Genomic DNA, 22,229 nt, shown 5'->3' on the forward strand with positions numbered 1-22,229 from the left:
CGGGTGACTATGACGTAATTCATTTAGTGGGACCACATTTACTCCCCTTAAAAGTTAAAATATGAACCATTTTTTACACGTTTGATGAGAGATTTAATGCAAATAAGTTATTTCATTTTTATAAGAAATCACACTTTCCGTATTTTTTTTCGACCCAGCACAGCTGCAGACATAAAAATAAGTAAAAACGGAGAAGAAAAACTTGAAGGAAACAGTTTTTGTGCTGGTCAAACAGTTTTTATCAGAAATGCAAAGTGTGCTGCTGTGACGCAGGTCTCGCCGTAGAGGAGTTTGGGATGAATGAGGCTTTCGGAGGACGCATTCAGAGTGTGCGCACCTGCGTAAAACCAGCGGAGCCCGAAACTGAGGAATACAAGCTCAGGCTCACCCAGAGAGGAAGAGGAGGAGGAGGAGGAAGGTGCTGCTCCGCGTGCACACGGCTGACAGGACGGATTTGAAACGGCTGATTTCTAACAATGATTTGTGCTGGATTACAAACTATGAAGAGCTTTTCTTCTCTGGCGTCAGCCTGTGAGCAGCTGTGACCACCGGCTCCACGCACCGACACGCGCCGTCCTCTGTCACATCAACACTTGTTGGGAACCCGCGAGAAACATGACATCCAAATTACTGCCTTATGTCTTTCTGCTGTCTGTGCTCCACTCTATGTAAGTACTCTTTGGTTGTTTCAGTCTTTGGATGTGTGCTTGGGTGACACGAATGTGCTGGTGTTGATCATGGAAACTTTAACTTCCAGTTTTAAGTTTATCAGCAGCTCTGATGTGATGTTTGCATGCATGCAGCCTGCAGAGAACAGCCCGGTGCACTGGCTGATTTCACCACCTAATCTTGTTTCACCTGTGCAGCTCTCTGGCAATCGAGTACGAAGAGGAATACGAGGATGTCACCGTGAACCAAATGCTGGCTCCTAAAACACAGGAAACAGACGCCACGGAAATACTCAACAATTTACTGAAAGAGTACGACAAGAAGCTGCGGCCGGACATCGGAGGTAAATCTGCTCTTATCTCAGCCACTGTCAGGGTTTGATACTGTGATGAATCTGTAAATGCACCAGCTGTTCCCCCTCTAACTGAGCAGAAACCCTCAGATGAGGAGGATATTTTAATCTGATTAATGAGCAGAAAGGTGATGTCACCCAGTCTACACTCACCTGACATTACAGTAGAAAAATATCTGAGTCAACAACTCCAGGTCCCCCTGTCTGTGAATGATTGTTGGTTAAACATGAATAATTGATGCCGCAAACAGTCAGAGTTCATCAACCCTCATAATCTATTAAAGCGTCTCATCTGTAACAAGTCTAATGCTCTCCAAGGTCAGGCTTCTTAGCTTCTTCGCACATCCATCTCACGAGTTAGGTGATGAGGTGACATCTTTGTCTAATGTGTTTATGACATGCTGTAACACCTCCCTGACAGCTCATTGGCTGTTTGGATATCCATAACAAGCCACTCAGTCAGACGCGCACACAGTATGTCCCTGAAATCACAGTCAGCAAACACTATCAGAGCAAAAATCTGGACCTTCTTTGTTTTATCTTCATGCTTGATTCATTATTTTGTACAGAACTGACATTTGGTAAGAATGAGTAGTGTTCATGTGTGATTTTTAACAATTAATCATCAAGCTGAGTGATCTGGTAGGCATTGTGGCCCGTAGGTCTCTGTGACAGACCGTTCAGGCCTCCACAGAGTCCATTCATTCCTCATCAGGGACACCTGGGTGGGCGTCATCCTGTGCATACCGTCATCACTGAAAATCCTTTCAATTTCATTCTCATGTTTCCCAGTTCCTGTGTTTTCCCTTTTGACGTGCTCTGTTTCCCTCATCTTACCTGAAAAATTAATCCCAGCTCATGCAAAGGAAACTTGTTTTCACTGCTCCACAGAGCAGCGTCATGGCGCTGGTTTTCAGGACCCACGAGTCGACTTGGACTTGAGCACTGATTAATTAAACATTGCTAAAATCTTACTGAGTAATTTCTATTCATAGCAGGCAAATTTTCCTGAGAAGTGTTGGAGCTTGTTTCAGTGTGGCTTGTATTAATTGTTGAGTGAAATGCTCTGTAAGACTTGAGTTGTCAGATTAAGCAGTGTCTACCAGGGTGTTGTGAGAGGTGCTATAAGTGAGTGCCTGATTTCTGAAGTTGCTGATTGCTGAAGTTACTTGGACTCAGGTAACCAGAGCTCAACTTTGACTTGTTTTTAAAACTACTTTTGTCCACACACTCTGGGAAAATCTGCAATAAGTGCCACTTGAGGCATGCCAAACCTGTATTTGGCAGTGTTTTTCAGGCATAAAGCCCCTGCCAGCCAATCAGAATGAACACCTGTCATTCAGCGATGACGCTAGAGAACCAAAAACTCTGTTTTACTGCGTCTACATGAAACCATGAAACCGGAGTTTTCCAAAATCTTCACTTTGGCCAGAGTTTTAAGAAGAAACCATAGATACTTTCTGGATGGGTTTTAGACTAAGAGAACTCGTCACTGTTGGTGAATTTAAGACTTTGTTAAAGGACCGGGAGAGAGCTTGCCTTGGACAATGTGACTATTTTAATTCTTGACTGCTTCTTCTTTTGTTTTGATTTGGTGTTTCCAGAACGGCTTTGTTTTGATGTGCTGGTGTCTGAATGTATTTGTTATTTGTATTGTGTAACTGTCTGCTGCTGCCATGCCAGAGCCTCCACGAGGTCACCCGTGTTCCTGAAGCCGTGAAATGAAGCCAATCTGTATACGCAGCCTTATTTGATATAATGCTGGCTGTGAGTTTCCTTTTGAACAGCAACAGGGCGCCTGGTGGTCACGTGACCTGGGGCCTATACTACAAAGCTGGAGTAAGTCATCCAGGATAACTCTGCGACAACTCGCTGAACTTCACCGGATCTCCGTTATCCAGATCTGCTGTACTACGAAGCTCGTTATCAACTCGATTAGTGAATCTGGCTGGGATCTGTGCGCGCACACATGAAATGGGAGTGGTTAGCGGCCCTGGAGCATTTTCAATGGCCACTGGAAAAGAGAGCAGCCTACTTTACAGCGGAGGAGCAGCAAATAATCCTACAAAAATAAGAGGAGTACCACAGTATTATCCAGGCCAGGAGCACGACTGCGGCCGCGAGAAGCCGGAGGGATTGCTGGCAAAAAATCGCTGACTCTGTGAACGCGTAAATTTCCTAAATGCTGATATTAATAGACCTATCTCATCATGTGACGACACGGGCAGTTGGGTCCTTATTCATTCATGTTGTCAGTCAGTGTGTGTGTGTGATCAGCATCATATCTGACCTCATAATTAGAAAGAGTCCACTCTCCTACAAATCCCAAGGAAAACGCTCATTACAGGCAGTTTGTATTGCAGATGCAATAGCAGTGGGGAAAAAAGGACGTGGGAGCAAATAAAAAATAAACATAAAAACATCCTTCAAAGTGGTCAGTATGAAAGATTCCATTTGCACACATTTCTCCTTTTCCCTGACAATGTCTCAGTTATGATGATCAGTAAGATATTGTTTGTTCACAGCCCATTAGAAAAAATGTTGGGCCAAAAAGACAGGGGGTGGTCCCACGCCGGAGGACTTCACTCTGGCTGAACAAATTGGTGACTGAGCAGTCCTTCATGCCCGCCCGAGAGAACCGATTGGTCAGCGGGCGGTCTGTCACACCCCGTGAGCTCTTATCCTGGAACTTAACCTGCTCCAGACCAGGTTTGGCGTTCAGCATCAGTTACTGGGGCAACGTGTCTGGATAAAAAGAGATCCACATTCGTAGTACGGAAAACCCGAAACCTATCCTGGAAGTTATCTCGCTAAGAGCTAATCCAGCTTCGTAGTACAGGCCCCTGGGCTGTGTCTCTGTTTGGACAATCAAATGATCCTAGTCACTTCTAAACTGGTGAGTTAGAAAAAAAAAACACTCACCGTACAGTGTGTGCCGATAGTGAAATCAGTGTTTTAGACCCAAGCCGTTTTTGAACCAGGCTATAAATATGTTTTTAATGTCGTAAAAGTCAGTTTTTATTGCTGGGTGTGTACGTGACTTCGGGTCTTTCTGCAGCCAGCCTCAAGCAGATTCTCGATGAGCAGCAACTTTTAGCATTTCCGCATAGGCTTCATCATTACTGACCGGATGTTGCCCCTTGGAAAAAAACTTTTTTAGGGTTGTAAAACTGCGACAGGCCTAAATGTATAAACATAAAACCAGTTTCTCAGATAACCAGTTACGTGTGGAAATGGCCTTAGACTTAAACCTGAAAACTGGGGATTTGGCATTTCATCACCTCACCGTCATCCACCCTCACTAGCTCCCAGTCGAATTCTACTTTGACTACAAATGCCTTGTCTACAACCATGAACACCCCCATACTCTAACTGCCTGGTACTTGATGGACCAACACTCCATCCAACAATCCTCTGGCTTGTGTCAGCTCACCATCCTCTGCTCCCAACTCCAAAACTTTTGCTGACAGGGTCTTGAGAGTTGCAACACAACAAACTATGGCTTATAAGAGTTAATGTCAGGCAGTCGTCATTATTTATTTCAGTTCCTGATTTTTCTATTTTCCCTCACGTTGGTGAGCTGGGGTCTATCATGTTGTCGTTTTTCTCATATGATCATATATGATCAAACTGGTCTCCTCGTCACTTGAAGCTTGCTGATAAAACCTGTCATAATGTTTGACCAACCGTCGTGGTATTTGAGTTTGCTTTTTGAAATCTGTTGCACATGAAAATCAGGAAACTTAATGTCTGTCTATGATTCAGTGTCCACTGTCCACTGAGTCTTCAGTAAATTGCAGAAAACACAGTCAAAGGGAGGGACCGTTAATTCAAGCAGGAATTTGTCTGTTTTGCTCCTGTTTTTGTTGTGAAGGCCAGCTGATTAAGGCACACATGTTGTTTTGCTTCTTAGACAGACTGAGGAGGTGTATTTGGGTGACATGACGTCAGCACAAACTTGTTTTGTTGAAGAAACGGTAAATATGAGGTTGAATGAGGCAGCAGAGTGGTGTAGCCATTAATTCACGTGCCTCGTGAACAGAGGCTGTAGCTGACCAGGGATGTTGCCTTCTGTCAGTCTCCACCCTCTCTTCTTACTTTCGTGCTTCATCCACTATCTCATCTCTAAAAAAAAGACTTAAAACTCCAGAATAAATAAAAACTGAGGTTACAATACCAGAGCATTGACTTAGCACAGGCTTGTCTAGAGTCAGGACCAATAATGGCTTAAGGACCATTTCCATACCGCTCTCAGCTTTCATCTTCTAGTGTATTAATTAAAAAACTGAAATGAACCATGTTCTAAATTGTGTGTACATATATATTGTCTGTCAATTCACAAAAAAAAAGAAGTTTTTCTGGTAACGTCTCTCTAAACTACATTAGGACTGTGCACATGCTACTCATGTAAAGCTAAAGCTCTGTGCATTCTGCAACATAACAAAAAGTAACACCATCACTCATGTCGGATATATTTTACCTGATATGATTTATGATTCACAAAGTGTGTATTGCACTGATGAACTTGAAGAAAAAAAAACAAAACATTCAAATGGCTATTCATAGGGGTGGGTATTGCTGAGGTTTTATTGATATCGATGCCCTTATCAATTCCACTTATCAGGCTGACTCTTTATGGATTCCCTTGTCAGTTCCTCCTGTGAATTTTCCCTGTACAAAAGTAGCTTTACAGGTTCTCTGTAAACATTTTATTGAGTTAATAGGGAAATAAATATGAAATCGGCAAATTAATCTAGATAGAGCTCTGGACATAAATAAAAATAAATACGAATGTTAACACATAGATCTTCTATCTCTGGACTTAAAAGTATAATTGGTAGTTTGATTTAGATACACTTTTTGTTATGCTGGTTAAAATGATCTATATGTCCCGATGGCAAAAAATACATGATGTGTTTTTAAAGTAGAGCGGAAAATGTCCGCTATCTACAGCAGGAGTAAAACAGGGAAAACACCAACCAAGCGTCTTCCAGGGACACCTTGTTTGTAAACCAATCAAATCCCGTCGCCGTTCTGCCCGCCTCCTCCACATTACACTGGCGTGCACATGATTCAGTGCTTGTTGCTGAGCTGAGAAGGAAGGAGCAGCGCTGCAGAATGGTGGAGAAGCTACCTATACCTCGATTGCCCGTTGCCGCTCCTCCAGCTAAACAGAGCAAGAAAAGAAAGATGGAGGCTTCCTTTTTTTGCTCTGTTCCCCTGCCTCTAACTACTGCCCCTCTCGCTCCACCTCGAGCATGTCCCCTCTGAGGTACTTGTCTCTGGGCTGTAGTTCGGATCAGAGTCTAATAAACTCTCACCACAGGAGCTCTGACAAGCAAAAAAAAAACAAAACTGTGATATTTGGTAAGTCCTAGAGAAAATGTACATGTACCATTTGTATTATAACTTTACTCCTGATATCATGTCACAGGTAAAAGTGGACGATTCTAACATGACAGTTGCGAGTACTGACAAAAGCCACGTTTGTATATTGTTTTTTTAGCTTTACGTTTTAACGTTCTGGTGTTTCCTTACCTCTAAATGAGACATGACTCTACGTAGTGCAAAACATAAGATGATGTGCTGAGTCCATCTTTCAGTCATTCACAATCATAGTTGTGAATCAGCGGCGCCCGTGCATGTGAGCGGGGGCGTTGCTTTGAGGGAGCTCCAAGGGGAGGGGGAGGAGGGGCTAGGAGGAGTCCTGACGAGATGCTACATTCAAATTCATGCTAGTTTTTCAGGACTGCCAACCCTGCCTTTAAGGAAAAAAAAGTGAAATTCACATGTCACATGACATCAATGTGTTAAATTTGCTATGTTAGATTATTGACCTAAGTAGGTCATGCAGTGTTTGCTTTGAGTTGTAGTTACCATATGAAGTTAGCCATGAGCCTGTAGTAACTTTTCTTCTGTCTTCATGTGTAGTACACATTTACCTGTTCGTATTTGGACATTTATGGCCCTTTTCAAATAGCACACATTGGCCCTACTCTACTTGGCCCTACTCAATTTACAGCGTGTTTCCACTGGCCTGGTATCTCCTAAAACAAGCTAGTTTTGGTACCTACTCCAATCTGGTTCCAAGCGAGCTTAGTCTACTGAAAGATGACGTCACCGACTGCCGGCTACTGATTGGTCGGACAATGTCGTCATTGATGAGACATGAGTGTGACGCCCAAAACAAGACAGGACACCTGCCAGTTTTTTTTTTTATCCTTTTTCATTTTGTTTATAACACAAAGCCACAGACCAGGCAGCAGGTATACTATTGCCTCCAAGGCCTCCATTGTTTGCGATTGTTGTGTTGTGCTCAAAATGACGTGGACGCGGTGTCACCCAGCTGTTTTATAGCGACCCCCCCTCCGGAAGAACCGGGCTAGTGGAAAACCATCTCAAAATGAGTAGAGTCGGGCCCAGTAGAGTACAGCCAAGGCGTGCTAGTGGAAAAGGGCCATAATGGCCCCTTTGAGTTCTCAGTATTGTTTACAGGGACAAACGGTGATATGTTTCTGTAATGAAAGTAAAAATTCTGCTTTAAAACCAAGGTTTTATTGATTTATGCTAGCCACTAGAATATCAATGCAATTTCCCATTTATGTTAGCATAAATGGGTCATGCAAAATGAATACACATCACATCATACAATTGTTGCACATTGTATGATGTGATGTGTATTCATTTTGCATCTATAATTGTATAATTGTTGTATGTTTATTTTAATGTGGACCCCAGGAAGACTAGTTGGTTGCTACGGCACCAGCTAATGGGGATCCTTAATAAATCAAATCAAATCAAATCAAATCAAATCAAATCAAATCAAGCTAGCACCAAGTTTTCTCTATTGTTTTTGGTCCATTAGGGGATAAATAACATGTGTAATGTTACAGTACTTTACAGGTAAAACTTAATGTGGAAATCCTGAATCAGAGTTTTCTTGGGAAGATGTTATCTATCTTCTAAGCTAAGAAAGCTGGGGAAGAAAGGATGACATAAGGAACATTGAGCGCACTTAGTGACTGATTTTTACAGAACTTTCTTCTTACAATACTTTCATAGGTGATATGTAGCTGCTGGCCTTTGGGTCATTTTCACAAAATCAAATGCAAACCTTGTTGAAAAAAGTTTGGACGCCCCTGACTTTGAGAGTCAAGTGGACAGTTTGGTTGAAACTTCATTAGTAGTTTTTGTGTGATGTTTCCTGAGACAGCAGGAACTTTGCATATAACATGCTTTAATACTGTACTTTATATTACACCAGAGTTACTAAAATAAGTTGTGTAGTCATATTTTATACTGTAAAAGTTTGCTAATTTAACTGTAGTTTAACAGCTCGTGCTCCAGGAGTCGCACTTAATTTCATACATCTTTTCTTAAGTAAGCGATAACTGTTTAATTTCTGTCTGGACAGTGATGCTGATGCTGAGGACTGTGCTGTACACCTGATGAGTATGAATGATTGCAAATGAAATATGAAAACCGGTGACCCACTTATGAAAAGTAGAGTTGATAACATAAAACCTTTATTCACAAGCTTTACAAGGTCACTGCCAGACATCCCCAAATAATTAGTCTGCAAAACGTCTGAAGGTTTTCAGTCATAAAATGTTTTTCAAGCTTTGAAAGAGCTAAAAGGTGAGTTCAACATTTGTGAGTCTGAGAGTTTCTCCAGCAGGGAAAAATCCCAGAGTTCCTCAGCTGTTCGTTAGATTCTGACCTGCAGTAACAAAGGTCATGAAGCGGCTCATCAGCATATCCTCATGAATATAAATTACATTTGGAGGTAGGAAGTTTGAGTGCAGGAGGGAGATACGAGGGTTTCTCTAACTCTCAGGCTTTCTGGTGTTTAATCTCAGCGAGGAGATGGAGGTGTTGTGTTTTTTGTCTCTGAATGTTTGCAGAGTCAAGATTAAAAATAGTGTTATGATCTTATCCTGCCAGTTCCATTATGAGCGCTAACAGATACTCAGAGGAGATGAGCTTCATGCAGAGTAAATGTTTTCACGTCTTCCTCTTTGTAAGGTGTTAGTTTAAAGCAAAATGGTGCTTTCAGTGTGTTGAAAAGAGGAGAAAGAGGAGGCTGATGTTTGTATCTCAGCTCAGAGTGGAGCTGCAGTTCAGACGTTCATCACCTGAGGAAATGATTTTAACATCCTCTGGTATCACAGAGTCATTGTGTTGGAGGGATTCACCGCGGTCATTACCTCAGCTTCAAATGTGATCTCAGTTGTTCAATTTGTGAGTCTGCAGAGGCGCCGGCCATCGAGCTGTTTGCATCATGTCTCCAAACGTACAGAACAGGGTGGGTGTCAGGAACAGTACTTCCTCTGAAATATTTCAAACATTTATCTCTTTTGGTTGTGGTGATTAGAGCTTACAGTTGATGAAAACCCAAATTCAGGATCTCATTAACTTAAAATATTGTGAAAAGGTTCAATATTGTAAACTAATGATGTCACACTCTAATCAGCTCATTAACTGGAAATGCCTGCGAAGGTTTCCTGAGCCTTTAAATCAGGAGGGTCCAAATGTTTTTTTAAAGAGGCCCACATTTGATTTAGAGAAAAGGACCCAGGCCCAGCAGCTCTTACTGTCATATATATCAACCCTGAAAGTATAAATGAATTTCTGTAGCAATCAGTCACTAAGTGTAGTCAAACCAAGCTGCAACTCCAATCCAAGAATATGAGACAATGCTATATGCAATAAACATACAAACAGCCTGATACAAAATAAAAGATTTCCATCCAAATCACTGATTTCGCGATCAGCACACACTGTACAGGGGTGAAATTTTTCTAACTCTGCAGTAGAGTATATTAAGATCATGAGTTCACCCAACCAGAGGCACAGGTCAGCTCAGCTCATGCCCTATAGCTGCTGGTGTGGAGACTTAAGCCTCACCCCACTTCCAATATGGCCATGCCAGCCGATCTGCTTCAACAATTTGTTTCAGAAATGGACAGGTGATGTCATAGAGACTATGCCCATTTTATAGTCTGTAGGTCAAATATCCTTGTGCAATCATCACAGACTGATCAGATTCAGAATCAGAATAATTTATTGACCCCTGAAGGAAAATTTCATTTCAGGTACATCTCTTCCAAAACATATAAGAAGACACAGTGACATGGGAATACAGGAATGGGAGAACCTAGGAGCTGCTAGCGTGCTCAGCCTCTTTATAATAGATCTGAAATAAAAACAATAGGGAGAAGAGAGGGGAAAAATGTAAACTCTAGACTATGCCCCAACAGGGGCGTAGTTTGAGATTAAGACAAAAAAAAAGGAATCAAACCTCGCCTGTCCCTCAGGTGTCGCTTGATACCAGATGATCAATGGTCAGTTTTCTACAGTATTACATGCTGTGTAAACATCAGCACCCTCAGCTTCAGATCAAGGAACATGTTCCCCATTAGGGGGCGATATCAGGAAAATATGTTTCTATGCCAGGATCAGCATCTGGATTTTACCAGGATTGTTTTTCATGAAGACTATTGTAACCTGCAAACGTTTTCAGCGAAAAATATTTCTTATTCTTCATTCTGAACAACTTTGATGCACCATTTTTTCCTTTTCTGCTCCATGTCATAACTTTAATGTAGTTTTCCTCTAATCTGCCACAAAAAATTGTTGCTAGAAAAGCAGCCTGTTCACAGAGTGCTGTATCTAAGTGTATTACTAGAAAGTTGGGTGGAAAGAAAAAATGTGGAAGAAGAGGATGTGTAAGAAACAGAAATAAACAATGCTTTTTGAGGATTTTAAAACAAAGTCCATTCAAGAATTTGGGAAAACTTCACAAGGATTGGACTGAGGCTGGAATCAAAAGCCACTATGCACAGACGTATCAAGAAACTACTATTCATGCAAGCAGCTATCCTACGATAAGAAGAAAAGAACCGGACTATTGCGCAATGGTCCAAAGTCCTCTTTTTTTTTTTTAGATTTAATTAAATGTTGCATTACATTTGGTAATCAATGACCCTGGATAAAATGCTGATAAATTCTAATGAGTTAAATCTTAATTCCACCCACAGGAAAGCTAAAAATAAATGAAACTTAAGGAACAGGTTTTCTTTGCTGTATTGGCCATTTGCAGTCATGTACCTTCTGTGACGTTGCCTTCTACAGTGGATGTGGGAAATAGCAGTATTAGCTTTAGGCTACAATGCAGTTTTTTCTGTATCACTGTACACTTAAGGTTTATTTTAGAGCCATAAAAAAAAAAAAACAGGAAGTAACCAAATAGATTTTTTTTCTGCTACACAAATGTCAGTGACATTTAAGGTGAGTCACCTCGGAGGTGCTCACAAACCAGGTGTGCGTAAAAAACCAGTTTCCATCACACAGCCAGGTTTGGATCAGTACAGTTTGGGATGGGTCAGATGGGTAAAGCCTAATCATGCATGTGTGTCCACGGATAACCATAGCCCATCTTAGTAGGCGGTGTGTAACGTGGATGGTAGTAGCCGAGTCAGTAGCCCGCTAATAAATCCAATGAAGAGGAAAAATGCAACACTGTAATCGAAGAGCAACAATGGAAAACATGACTTTGTGATTTCCATGTGGCTCTAAAGTGCAATCAAGTTTGGTTTCCGAGAAGGCTGTTTGCAGCTGGTAGAAATACAGCAGCTGCTGTTCTCTGGTACGTGACAATTCTTTCGACCAGTCAACAGACTGCAGTGTTGTAGCTCCACCTCCTGAGACTGGTATGTCTGGGACGCCAACAGAAAACTCCCATAAAGTGGGACAGGACAGTTTGTCTTGGTAATTTGAGGATCTGTCCCAGGATCAGTCAATGGAAACCCCACACAGTGTGTGCAGTACAAAGATAAACCTGAACTGCTTGGTGGAAACAGGCCTTCTGAGAGACCAGTGATATCCTATTTCAGCGGTAGTTGTGTTTTTATCTAGTTTGTCCACTCTTTAAATTAAATCCAACTCCATTTGTTTGTGATACTTTATTTTTATGCATTTAAGTTTTCCACCAGTGACTGAGATTCACCGGCTCTCCTTAATAATACTACCTTAAACTTGTTGTTAATACTTGTATAAATGTAAAACAACTGTAGCTAAAGCAGAAGAAAACTTATTTTGTCTGGTGAAAACAACAATCACAGGATTACAGAAAGAAGTTAGCACTGTGCTTATAGCTACTGTAAATTATTCAGCATCAATAAGAGCCTACTTCACTTGGCTTTTTAGCACACTCCACTGCACAACAGGAGGTAATCATGGTTGAATCATGGTAGAGTACTGTTAACAGTGGGGAATTCATGGCTAAGAGTCATTCATTGGGCATCACCGTCCAGTTAACAACATGTCCCTATGGCAACATTTTGACGTCACATGCAAATGGTCTATAAATAAACCATTTTTAAATCAACAAAACCCTCATCAAGTAAATGTTTGTGTCGCTTTGTTTATTCTTTGGTTGGTGGTTTTATTGGTTGTGTCACAAAGTGATGAAATGTTCCTAACAGGAGCTCCACAGATCGACAGCTGCAACATTTAGAGTCAGGTTCCCACACACAGTCGGTCTTATTAATGTAGTTTATATCAAACAGCCGAGCATCTGTAGACTCCAGCCTAAGGCCAGTTGTTGCATTTATACAACACCTGTTACCATGGCTACGGAGCCAGGTGTCCTCTGGTGTTTCAGAAAAGGGGACAGAAGAGAACAAATATTACTGGTACACTGGATGTCACCGGGGGGCACACGTCGATGCCCTCACACATCGAGCAGGGGGAAAAGACCTTTTGAGGCGGACCTGGGGGAGTTGATTCATCTCTCACATCCTAAGTGCCTCTTTCTCTCTGTCACTTTGTCCATGTGTCGCTTTGACTCCAATAAATAACCCTAACCTCTCAGTGGCCTCTCTTTATGTCGCCTGCATGGGTTTGTTTAGTCACTTTCACTCACCCACAGGCCCTATTCTGATGCTTTTATTCATTAGCTATCATTCAGACACCTCTAACAGCTCAAATGTTTCAAGAATGACGCTGGGGAGGCATTGAAGTGCAACTTTCACCCAGTTTTTTAAAACATTTGAACTATTATTTCCTTGTTTACAACCAGACTCCGCTGTCTCTCATTGCACAAACAAACATAAGTCAGTATAATCACCTAAAGATTTTCCAACAGCGGGTAGTGAAATATGGACAGTGCACCACCCAGGCGTTTATGATGACGGAGAAGCTGTTAGTCTCTTCACATGATGAATGACTCTGAGCGAAGACGACCTCTGTGCCTTAAATTTACAAACAGCTTTAAAAGCCAAACGTTTACTTTTATGCCATTAACATGAAGTGTCCCATTAAAAAAAATGACTCATGAGAGAATGATGAAAAGGTAAGACTTGTTAAGATTTTGTTAAATTCTGCCAATTAACATCTAAACACAGAATCTCAACAGGATGCGTCAAATCTTCTATCTATTGATTTTAATGCTGTCTGTTCAGGAGGGGAAGTGGGTCCAACTCGGCTCTAATATAACACCTTCTGACACATTCAGCAATGTGCAGTTTCTGCGCAGCTGTGTAGCTCTCTCACTGCAGGAAGTCCTCCCGGCTCTCACCACGGGGAGTTTGCCTTTCTATTCGATACTGGCTGAGCTAAGCCTGGAGTAGCTTTGACAGATGTGAGGTGATTAGTGGTCGACGGATACAGCTTTTTGCAGCAGCTGATGCTAATGGTTGGAGAGCAGGTTGAAAGGTGGCAGGTGGCCAATAATTATCCCTGACATTCAAAAAAGTCTCTTTACTGGAGCCATGATTATTATTATTATTACTTTTCTGTAATTAGTCATATCAGGGAGGTGCGTTTAAGTGCTCCAGGGGGGGCAGGAGGCAAAGAAAGCTTATGGTTTTTGACAATGGGGTACCACATGGCGTACTTTGTCCGGTTTTAGTTTTCTTTTGTTTCCTCTTAAAGGGACTGTTAGGACTTTCCAAGCCAACTTGAAAAAGTCTAACTTCTTGATAAATGCTGTGTCGTAGTCCACAATATAAGATCAGATTTGAATCCTAGTTTATGCTAGAGTTGTGACGCATAAATACAGCGTAGAGATGATCAAGCGAACAAGAAGTCCTGCACAGAAACTATCTAAAAACACCCAGTTAATTTCCAAATAAAACAAACCGTGTGAAAAAAACAGATCATATTTATCTTGACTACAACGTCAAGCGGACATAATGAGCATAACTGAGGTGTAAGACATTTTGTATTTCACAAGGACAGTAAGGCAGAAAAAACAAAAAAGAGTTTTGGCTGAGGCAAGACTCACAGATGCCAAACGCTTGTTTTAAGTTGAACGAGCCAAACCAAATTTTGGGGAAAAAAAAATTAGAAATATGGGTAAATCTGAAAGCTCCCCCTGGACAGTTTGGGCAGGCCTGATTTGTGACACAAGTTCCCATGACAACACCGTGCCAGCCGGCAAAGTTTAGCATTGAGACGAGAGATCTGTGTTTGTCTTTGCTAAAAAAGGATTTCTTGAATTTATTTTGTAGTGATGGTGGACGCTGGAGCGTAAATGTCAGACAGAAAAAGGAGGTCAAAAAAGAAGAAATCTAAACAGGAGAGTGGTAGAACATGGGCTAAAACACTGGTTTATCTGTTTGTGCTAATGTCCATTCCAACCAGTCAGCAGTTATTCTGCAGTGGTCTGTTCAAACTTGAGAGTCTATCAATAAAATGAAGAGTGAGGTTACGTTAGCTCTGCTTGGTGAGGTTGGAGTTGGTAGATGAGCTCTGGTAGGAGCGTCTCAGAGCACCGGGCTGTATCACTAAATATAGCCGGCTACTAAACTACAGTACAAACTGAGTTCATAAAGTCTAACTGTCATCATGTTTGAAACATGGAACATTTACTGGACTTTTGGTTCAAGGTTCAAGAAGTGATTAGACTCTAGAAAGAAAAAAAAAATTATTATTTCTGTCAGCTGGCTCTACTCAGATTCTCCCAGAATCCCTCATCGTCTCTACTGCGCAGACGCTGGCTGCACAACTGCTCAATGGCTGCGCCTGTGATGGGGAATTTTGGCTTCAAAACGTACTATGATAAATGGCAGAGCCATTCTGTCCACTCTATATACAGTCTATGGTCTAAATGAATGGAGCTAACGCTGCTTCTGCGGTCAAGATGCGTGTGCATCTTTATGATGACGTAGACCAGGGATGTCAAACTCGTGCCATGGAGGGCCAAGAAGCTGCAGATTTTCCTTCCAACCAAGAACTCCACCAGCTGATTTCACTAATTAGTCTCTCCTCTCTGCTTGAAGGTGAGGTAATCAGTGGAATCAGCTGGTGGAGTTCTTGGTTGGAAGGAAAACCTGCAGCTTCTTGGCCCTCCATGGCACGAGTTTGACATCCCTGACGAAGACTGATGATCCGTCTATAGAAACTTAATGACAGAGCAATACAAATTCACCATAAACTGTATAAAAATGAACAAAGCGTCTGTGATGTCAGCCATCTGTTCCTGACAGGGAGTTTTAAAGCATATTGAAATCAGAAACTGCATTAAAAATACTAAACTTTGGGCTCTGAGACTCGTTACCAACAGCTACAGGGCCTCTGCTAAGCAGTCAGGCGAGCCGTGCTACTGATTGGGGCTTTTGGGCTCAGTGTGAATGTGATTCCAAAGCCAGCCTCAAGGGGTCACCTGACGAACTGCAGTTTTTGGCACTCACACGTCTTCATGAATAGCAAAGAGCAGCTATAACCTAACCAAACAAAGCGAGGTGCTGTCACTTTAACCAATTTTATCATTGAGAGATTAATCACAGCGTGTTCAATCCTGCATTCTCTCTAGAGAAGGGGGCAGCCAAAAACCAGGACATATTATCACCCCTAAAGGTGATGTTACCCTTCTGATGCATATTTCCCATCACTCGTGGAGCAGCTAATCTTTAATCCGGAGACATGGTTGTGTCTTTAATGAATGATTATCCAACATGAGCTCTCTCTGTTTGGCTCCTATTCTTGGTCTTTATTGACCACAGCAGCACGTATCAGCCTCTCCAGCCCCCGAATGCTCAGCCTTGCTCATCAGCTGGTCACCACATGTGTCTGTTTCTGCCAGGTAGGGTACAGCTGGTTTTCAGATTCTTTTTTACATGATTCAAGTTCTCCAGTGAGGAGAAACCATGCATAATAAAAGAGAGGAAATGCCAGGGAGAAGAAATCCAATTTGTGCTGCCAACCGTGTTAACAATATAAACTTGGCTCCAGTTTCTCATTCTAGGCATGGAGTCCAACATTTATTGACTCGTTTTCAAATTTGAACAGAATTAAAGCTAAAAAATATCAATCTTAAAACGGCGTTATTTGTTTTCATAGACACAGCTGTCCAAGGGCTCACTTTGAGTTTCGCAGAAAGAAGGGAGATTGGTGTTGTCAGTAATCCAGAGCCTCTTCATATGAGTGCTCTGCATTTTCTGGAGCTCTGTTGCTAAATTTTTCTCACTTCCTGTTGGATGAGAGGATGAGGCGACAGGTGGGGATGCAAGACGGGACGGCAAATTCCTGCTGGAAAGCCTCATGGTAATGTTTATATAAATGTTTGACTGATGATATGACGACAGGTATACATTTACGAAATCAGTGCTATGTGTGAAGTGATGGATGAGCAGAGGGCTTGGCTTTGGTGTTGGTTCTCTGGATGTTTTTATTCATCCTGTGATGTGTCACTCTCAGGTTTGCAGAAGTAGCACGATAGAATCATGGAAAATGGGGGAGAGGATTTTCGTTCACAGTGCAGCTGGTTGGTAGCCTGAGGATGTTTGAGTCACCAGTTTTTTTTTTGTCGATGATGACAAAATTATTGTTTGGACACCCCCTTGTTTAATGACAATGATGAGATGGTGACAAGCTAAACTTGGCTCTTAGATTACTAAAACATGGCAAGGTGTTTGGGAGTTTTCATTGACAAGAGTTGAGACTGGATGAAAATGTTGGTGGTCTGTCAGATGTTCAGAATGCATGACGTTGCTGCCTAATGTATGTGTAATCTGTCTGTCAAAAGCTGAAAAGTATCAGCAATCCTGCTGCATCCTATCCTTGTATCCTTGTTTGGTCACCACCACCAACTGGCTTGCAGCACAGATTCAGCACAACACACCTATGGTCACTAGTTGCACACACAGACCCCAGATGATAAAAGCTGCATTTGGCTCCATTCATTCAGACAAGTTAACGTTTTTAAACACAAAATTCAAACTGTAAGCAGCATAAACATGTCTGGTTGTTCTGTGGTCAGTTGACAGAAGTGATACTACACCATCGAGTCAGCTCCTGTTGAGTTCTGGGTCCGTATGCATGACAAGCCATTAGCGGGGAAATTGATCATTTTTACTAACGGTGGAAAAAAAGTTGATTGGCGATATGCATGAGTCAAGTTAACGGCCGAAAAGAGCGTTAGATTTAATGGAGGTAGACCTCACCATTACAGGCGCTAATGGGAATATTACAGCGCCTGTTTGGCTGATTAAAGGCAGAAATCATGCAATACGTTACAGTTTGAGACAAAATATACAAAGACAGTGGACAATCCTTTGAAAAGGTGGTGATGTGTAGCCATACAACAACTTTAGATCTAGGAGAAACAACATTCTTTCAGTGAACAGATGAGATGAGGGAGACAAACCAGTGAGGCTTGCTGCAGTCAGTTTTTTCAGTTTGATTCACTTTTTGATTCAATGCGTCTGGATCATTCCAAGATGTGTGTGGTGAAATGTTTGAGTTCATAAACTGCTTTAAAAGTTATTTATTGAGGTACTGGGGCATTGCTGTGGTACTTGTTGTGTAAAGCGGCTTTCAAATTACTGATTTTATTATTGAGGTTTTCTACTGTGAGATCAGAAACACAACACACATTTACTCTGTTCAAGATCGCCAAACTTTCTCTTTCTCTTTGTTTACCTGGTTGACTCATAGATAACAGGTGTTTGTGTATTCTTGTAATAAAATTTCTATTTCTATGGCTAAAAAAACTTTTCTTAATCTTCTCTCAGTCACACTGTTACCACTCAGGTTTATTACTGTGTATGAGTGGTAGACATGCACAGTTTGAGTTTGTTTGATGGGGTTTTCCAGGAGGTTCCCCTTAATTATGATATAATCTGCACCTGCGTCTCTTTTATGGTGTAGTTAACTGGACGATTATTTGCAGTTGTACATGCGGCTAACACTGCAGCTAATCGAGCCGTTCCATAACAGATCTTTAGGACTAATGGTCACGTTTGTTTAATGACTGAATGTGTATACACTGATCATTATAGAGCAACTGGTGTTTTAAAGTAAAGAGTGATCGTGCTAACTGGTGACTTCAGCCGAACATTTGTCAGTGGTTGTCAGCTGAGAGCCACCAGTAAACATAGCCACACTTGGCACGGAAACAGCAGTTACGTTAGTGGCTGTTGTTAAATGTATCTCCTTTACCCAACCTCAGATAACCAGGTTTGACTGCAAATAAGCAAGATCTAATGCCGACATGCTAAATACAACTTTTACTTTGTGAATTGAATGGTTTGGGGCTGAGGTTATGACCAAATAAATATAAATTTTGATTAACAGAAACAAAACTTTAAGTTTAGCATAAATCTGTGCTATATTATCAAACTATTAACAAGTCTTATCAGTAATCTTAAAATTAAAAAAAACATTAAGATTCTAATATATTTGATTTATCAATTCATTAGAAAAAACTTATCAGTACAAATATGTAGATTTAAGGTTTTTTCTCAACAGCAATGAAGTAGCACAGTGCAATAGCACTGCAGGATTACATCTCCATCAATGGGAAAGTCCAGGCTGGGGCAATAAGGAATCTGGTTATTCTGCAAAATCTTATGGGTTAAGTTAACTGTTGTGAATTTAACACTTGACACAACCTCTCATCTTTTTTCCATTTGCCTTTACCTATTGACCTAAATCAATGAATAAAATAAATACTTGATTTTTATTATATTTTTTTAATTACTAAAACTAGGCTAAAATCTTTTTGCGTTTTCATCAACTAAAACTGGACAATATCTGTAGCATGGAAATGACTGGAATGTGAAAACGAATCCACATTTTCATCCAGAAGACTAAACCAAATTTTAATTTTATTGCATTTTATTTATTGTAGTGCTCATGCCTCCTGCCCCAGAGACTGTGGTTGAAAATTAGACAAATTGGCTTAACTGACAGTTTCTGTCTCTGTTTATTAAACCAATAAACTTAACCAAACTAAACTAAGACTGAAACTCAGATGGCTGCCAAAAACAACACAGGTTTGAGTAGAGCAAACCAGAAAAACATCCTGACCAGAGGTGGACTGTCAGGCTTTATGGATGTTGCGCAGCTACAACACTCAGCTGTCATGCAGCTACAAAGTGTTCGAGTCATAAACACAGTGACCTTTTCTCTGAGCTACTTTGGGGACTACAAGATCCACTTTTCCTCTCTGTCTCTTTTTCACACACGCACACACAGTGAAACACACACACACACACACACACACACACACACACCAACACCCACTTATACAGGGGCATTCATAGGGCACCGACCACCATGGGGCCGACTGTTCAGTCTTCTGTGATGTGTAAATCTACAACACAGACTCTAAACATGTCCCAGTCTATTCCCAAAGTAACAACTCATCAAAGTTAACACCTTAGCTCTATTTTGGGGGTAATCTGGTCCATTTCACATCATGGATAATCCCTGGCCCTTGCCTTCCCTCCACCACTTTTTTATGAAAATCAGCTCTTCACTTTTTGGTATCCTGCTGACAAACAAGCGGCTCAGAAACATAAGGTCCTTGGCAGAGCTCATTAATATTCTCCTTTGAATCACAGATCTGTATTCCTCCCCGGCTGCCCGGCCACAGCTGACTAAATTAACTTGTACGGATAATTTGAAATCAGCAATGATAAATAGGATGCGAGCAATTAGCTTGTTTTTTTTTTTAATTCCCCTGACCACGGCACACAGATAAGTAAGTTAAAAAGTCGTTTGTTGTGATGCGGCCCTCTGATGGCAGATGGTGCACTCCTCGTCCTCCTGAGCTTTAATGAAAGTGACTTTTTAAAGCTGCAAAGGCCCATGGTTAAATAACCGGGGGCATTTCCTGCTCATGGTTTGAATGTTAAGTGACGTTGGTAATGTTTTGAACCGACTGCTGTAATGAATATGTGAGTAGAGTCTAAGTTATGTCTCCTGTGCCTGTGGTCATGTTTAACCTTTAATGATTACAGGCTGGGATATTAAAGCTCCAGGGGAAACTCTCTGTTTATGTCGATTTTGGCGCCCCCCTCTGGACAGAGCAGTAACTCACACATGTTTACTGGCTTTGTCCTTTGCATGCATCATGAAGTCTCTCTTTGAACAATCAATCATTTCTGTAAATACATTTTTCAAGTGGAAAAGTAAAAAAAGGAACTTTAACAGCATTCTTTGTTTTATCTGGTGCATTACCCCATCACATTAATTACAGGAATTAAACATGACAACATAAAAGGGTAATTTGGTTGTTTGCGGTCTTGTGTGCCGGTTGTTGTTTGTTATTGATGACTGTACTAAATAGTCTTAAGTGACAGTTTAAGTCTGTTTCCCAAGATCAAAAAATGAAGGGTAGAGATAAAAAGCATGTCAACTTTTACTGGAATAGTCCTGTTGAATCGTCTCCTACATGCCTCTATTCACATGTGTCAGTGTCTGTGTCTACCTCAACCCCTTCCTGAGCTTGTGTGTTGGTAACTTTCACTCACTTTTGGGCGCTTGGAGGTGGTCGCTGGGCTAGTGAGTGCGTTCACGTGGCTTTGTTTGGAGGCAGTGGGTGTGTGCTGCCGCTGGCACTGATCCAAGGATGAGGAGCCCAGTTTGAATCATGTATTTACTAACAAGTAACGGAAATTCCTGCAGACCCTACCTTCAGTGATGCCAACTTAGCGACTTCTCAGACCCCTCTAGCGTTTTTTTTTTTTTTTTTTTTTTCAAAAAAGAAACAAAATGTAGTCACTTTCTGGAAGTTTTGAGTCTGATGTGAAAGCATTGATCTCCAGCAGCGGCTACATCTAGAGGAGCAGCGTCTGCTACAGTGGGCCCCTCCTCTAGCTCACTGACAGACAAGTCCTCCTCGATCGCAGCTGCAGACAGAGCAGGTGACTGCATTCATATGAATCATGCTTATGCTTGTTTCTTTACGGCACTTCCGCCAGTCCCAAGCCAGGATGAAGGAGCAGGGTTAATAATGTGACAAGAAAACAACAAGAATCAAAGAGAATAAATGTCATATATAGTTGTAAACGTATTTACATTGTTTTTATGCACTTTCTGTCTCTCCCACTACATATGCCCATGACTTTATCCCTCTCTCCCGCAGCGTCCATGACAATTACATACAAGTGGCTTATTATTCACTGAGGAGTTGGCAAGACTGCCTTCCTTTAAAGGGGCTGTGAGGAGTTTCTAAGTGATCTTGAAAAAGTCTTTCTTCTAGATGTATGCCTGATCATAATCCACACTTAAAAATGAGATTATCAGCACCAATATTACAGGTAACAGGTTATTTTAAATTGGTATTTCTTAGCTTCTAGTTCAGGGTTACCAGGACCAGATTGAGCTACGGCACATCTAGGTCTCTATGACAACACCACGCCGGCTGACGAAGTTTAGTAGTGAGAAGAGATAAAACACAGAGAGCTGTGTTTTCTCTGCTAAAAACGATTTCTATGATTAATTTTGTTGTGATAGTGGACACAGGAGCCTAACTGTGAGACAGAAAAAGGACAGAAGAGCAGAAGAAAGCTAAATGGGAGAGTGAGAGAGCCCAAGCTAAAGGCTAGTTCGCCTTGGACTCGTCACCAAAAATTGCAGTTAGTCATTTAATAACGTTCTTGTCACCTTTAGAACTGAGTATAAATCTAACCCTGACACTACAGAATCAGGTTCATATTTCTGTCACGTGACAGTGGTAGAGCAGAATCAACTCACACACTCTGTCGTATCCACCACTTCACAGCACTCTCAAGCTTAGTTGCGCTGCATTTTCAGCTTTTGAAGAAGTCATTGAGGTGAGAGCAGTATGAAGAACAACGTGAGCAGAACATGGCAACACTTATCATTTAATCCCAATCTTCTTGTTTTCATGTTCCTGGAAAGCAATTATCCGAAGTGAAACTGTAATCTTATTCATCGCTAACCCCTTAAATTG

General features: G+C 41.4%; 1 protein-coding gene across 1 annotated transcript in view; it reads left to right on the forward strand.

The window, feature by feature from the left end:
- The first annotated feature begins 308 nt into the window (after positions 1–308).
- The window catches only part of gabrg3 (gamma-aminobutyric acid type A receptor subunit gamma3), a 151,213-nt gene continuing 129,292 nt past the window's right edge, over positions 309–22,229 (forward strand). Inside the window, exons 1-2 of the mRNA XM_074667970.1 lie at positions 309–668; positions 867–1,012. Of these exons, the coding sequence (XP_074524071.1) occupies positions 616–668; positions 867–1,012 (199 nt within the window). The 5' untranslated portion in view covers positions 309–615. The remainder of the gene's footprint in view (positions 669–866; positions 1,013–22,229) is intronic.

Source organism: Halichoeres trimaculatus, unplaced genomic scaffold (assembly GCF_033239565.1).
Source record: "Halichoeres trimaculatus isolate MK-OKI-2021-1 unplaced genomic scaffold, fHalTri1.1 fHalTri1_scaffold_4, whole genome shotgun sequence".
NCBI classification, from domain to species: Eukaryota; Metazoa; Chordata; class Actinopteri; order Labriformes; family Labridae; genus Halichoeres; species Halichoeres trimaculatus.